Genomic DNA, 2,931 nt, shown 5'->3' on the forward strand with positions numbered 1-2,931 from the left:
GTTAAATGTATAGCATAAAGCGTCACGCAAATGTAGGGCTTTTTATTTAAAAAAGGTATATTCAAAAATGTGTTGTAATTGCTGACATCTTAGGCAACAAAGAAGTGTGTTTACGCTTTATTAGAATAAGTATAGATAACATACAAATGTTTTATTTAAGGTCCACAATTAGTTAGTAACAATTCAACATAGAAGCATGGTTAGTTATAGCAATTATATTATTAGTACCCATAAATATAAATTAAATGTAGATTTTTTTGATGTTTCTAAACAGTGAGTTTCATTATCACTCCTCTCGTACTCTTCAAAATATATCACGTCTTAAATCACATTTACAATGTGTGTGAAAACCGGTTTATAGTTCACGTCTGCAGATATCGAAAATTTATAAACAGCATTTGTGAGTCTTTAACGGAGTAAGGAGCTTTGACGTCTTAAGTAAAACATACAATAATTATTACTAACAGTTTCCACGATTAGTGAATAGTAATGAATATGAAAATCTTAGTGTTAATATCACTAGTAACGCATATCAAGTGTGCCTGGCATTTTGACGCCCCTCCAATAGCAGCAGTTTCCCCTTGTCCAGCGAATGATAATATAACAGCTATATACATAAGTGACAAAGCGCCAGAAGACGAAAACAAATACGATGTGAAATTTAAATCGAAACTCCCAAATTACTCACAAGTTTATATTCAATTTGATTCAGAAGCATCGATTAAGTTGGTAAGTGTTCATGTAAGAAACCTCTAAGCCTTTTTAACTAGATACATCTTTTAATCCACACTCTTGCTCTCTAACGTTATTTCTAATACTATAGAGGTAGACCTAGAAAGAGATGGATGGATTGCATGAAAGGTGACATGATCATAAAGGGGGGATGACTGAGTTGTTGCATGATAAAATATGTGGAGGACAAAAACCTGTCGCGCCACTACGGGAGTAGGATAAGGAGGAAGTTGATGATTTCTCTTCAATCATAATTATAGCGCACATATATGAGACTAAACTAGCGCATAACTGTTTAGTCGCTCTTCGATTCATATGAGCTTATATAGAAGTGCCTTAATTTTTAGTTGTACAACTAAACAGTTGACTGGGCTACGAAAGAATCGACAATCGACACAACAGTTGAGCGATAGTTAAGTCAAAAATGTGCGCCGCTTTTACTCCGGTCATATTTCTCAAATCAAATAATTTATTACATAATCTCATTTCCAAAACATTTTAGTTATTCAAATCTTTACTTAGTTATACATTACAATTTCTAGGAACCCCCTTCTAGTAAGGCAGCTCGAGTTACCACGTCAGGGAAGTCTTTCCAAATAACATTCTTTAAAAACGCAGATTCTCTAGATTTCCAAGTATCTGGACCACATATTGGAGTAATACCTTATATCACCGGTTTCTATGTTAATGGTGATGAATATTGCAGTAATGCTTTAGTTGTGAGTTTATTTTTAATTTAAATAATGAAATACACCTAACAAACTAATTAAGTCCACCATTGTGCCAGTTTGCTTTACTCCAGTACAGTGGTAGAGCCCGCTTTAACATCTTAGCACGAATGGGTCGGCTCGCCAGGTGCAATAACACAACCACACAGAAGACAGTGAAGTTGGAGCAATTCTACGTTTCTTCTGAAGACTGTGGTGCCGCAGGCCAATTTTAGCCTTTTTCCTTTCCGCCTTTATTCTTATAAGAAAAGGATGAGAAGGGATTGTCGGTTGTCGGGGACTTGACATTGAGGGAGACGCATAGGAAGGGGAAATATTCTCTTTATGTACGTTTCCCTCTCATTCGATTAAGGGTAGGAAACGCATCCGCTATTCTGAATGTTTATGGTCAGTAGTTTCGCCATTTGTGCAGATTCAGATAGCCGCTTGTTCGTTTGCCACCTTTTGATATAAAAAAAACACAGAAATTGAAATAGCGCTAGACGAGAACTAGTTTCATCACGATGTTTTCCTTCACTATAAGAATAATAGGTAAAATTATTTTGTACTTGACAATGTTTATAACTTTAGGGTTATTTCGATAATCTAGTCAAGGGATATATGGATTCAGCATCGACGAAGATAGAAGAGCCTGATGAATTTTGTGGCAGAAGAAAAATTAAACATACCGAGCTCATTGTAAATGGGGTAGACACGAAGCCAGGAGACTGGCCGTGGCATGCTGCTATATTTAGATTTGAAAAGAGAATTTTCACTTACATATGCGGTGGGACTTTATTATCAAAATCATGGGTATTGACAGGTATGTTAATTTATTACACTAGTAGATTGTTGCTATTAAAAATCTAAGGACCTGTCCTACCATTGGCTGATAGAGACTCAGCTTAAAAATGACGTCGCTCATAAGGGTATAAAATCCGATATTTCCATCAAACATTTTACAAGTCCGATTGTTATCAGACAATTTACAATTTGGTGGGGCAGACCCTAAGAGTTTTTTTTTTGTTCTGACAAATTTTGCTTAAATTATTAATGTAATGCAACATTGGAACTTTTGTAACAGCCGCACATTGTGTCACAATAAGAGGAATTCCAGTATTGCCAGAAATATTAAACGTTATCCTTGGTAAATACAATTTAATCGGAGGTGATGTGGCAACTCAAGAAAAAGAGGTAAGTTAGCAATAAGCTCAACAGTATTAATCTAAGTATTCAAGTTACAGATGAACTGCCTTGCATCTCGCGAGGGGCGCAAATTACCCTCTAACATATAACGTATTATTATATACTGATCTATTAATCAAACTTCAGCAATCATATCATACTAATATTATAAACGCGAAAGTTTAGATGGATGGATTGATGGATGGATGTTGATTAGAGTTTGTAGCCTAAACGGCTGAACGCATTTCAATGAAATTTGGTATAGATGTATAGGATAGTCTGGAAAAACACATAGGCTACTTACTTT

At 35.4% G+C, this 2,931-nt stretch overlaps 1 protein-coding gene across 1 annotated transcript in view; it reads left to right on the plus strand.

Annotated features, from left to right (window-relative positions):
* Nucleotides 1-381: 381 nt before the first annotated feature.
* Nucleotides 382-2,931, plus strand: part of LOC106109985 (chymotrypsin-like elastase family member 2A) — a 3,786-nt gene continuing 1,236 nt past the window's right edge. The window contains exons 1-4 of the mRNA XM_013291653.1: nt 382-729; nt 1,275-1,451; nt 2,031-2,262; nt 2,524-2,633. Of these exons, the coding sequence (XP_013147107.1) occupies nt 490-729; nt 1,275-1,451; nt 2,031-2,262; nt 2,524-2,633 (759 nt within the window). The 5' untranslated portion in view covers nt 382-489. The remainder of the gene's footprint in view (nt 730-1,274; nt 1,452-2,030; nt 2,263-2,523; nt 2,634-2,931) is intronic.

Source organism: Papilio polytes, unplaced genomic scaffold (assembly GCF_000836215.1).
Source record: "Papilio polytes unplaced genomic scaffold, Ppol_1.0 DF820956.1, whole genome shotgun sequence".
Classification (NCBI taxonomy): domain Eukaryota; kingdom Metazoa; phylum Arthropoda; class Insecta; order Lepidoptera; family Papilionidae; genus Papilio; species Papilio polytes.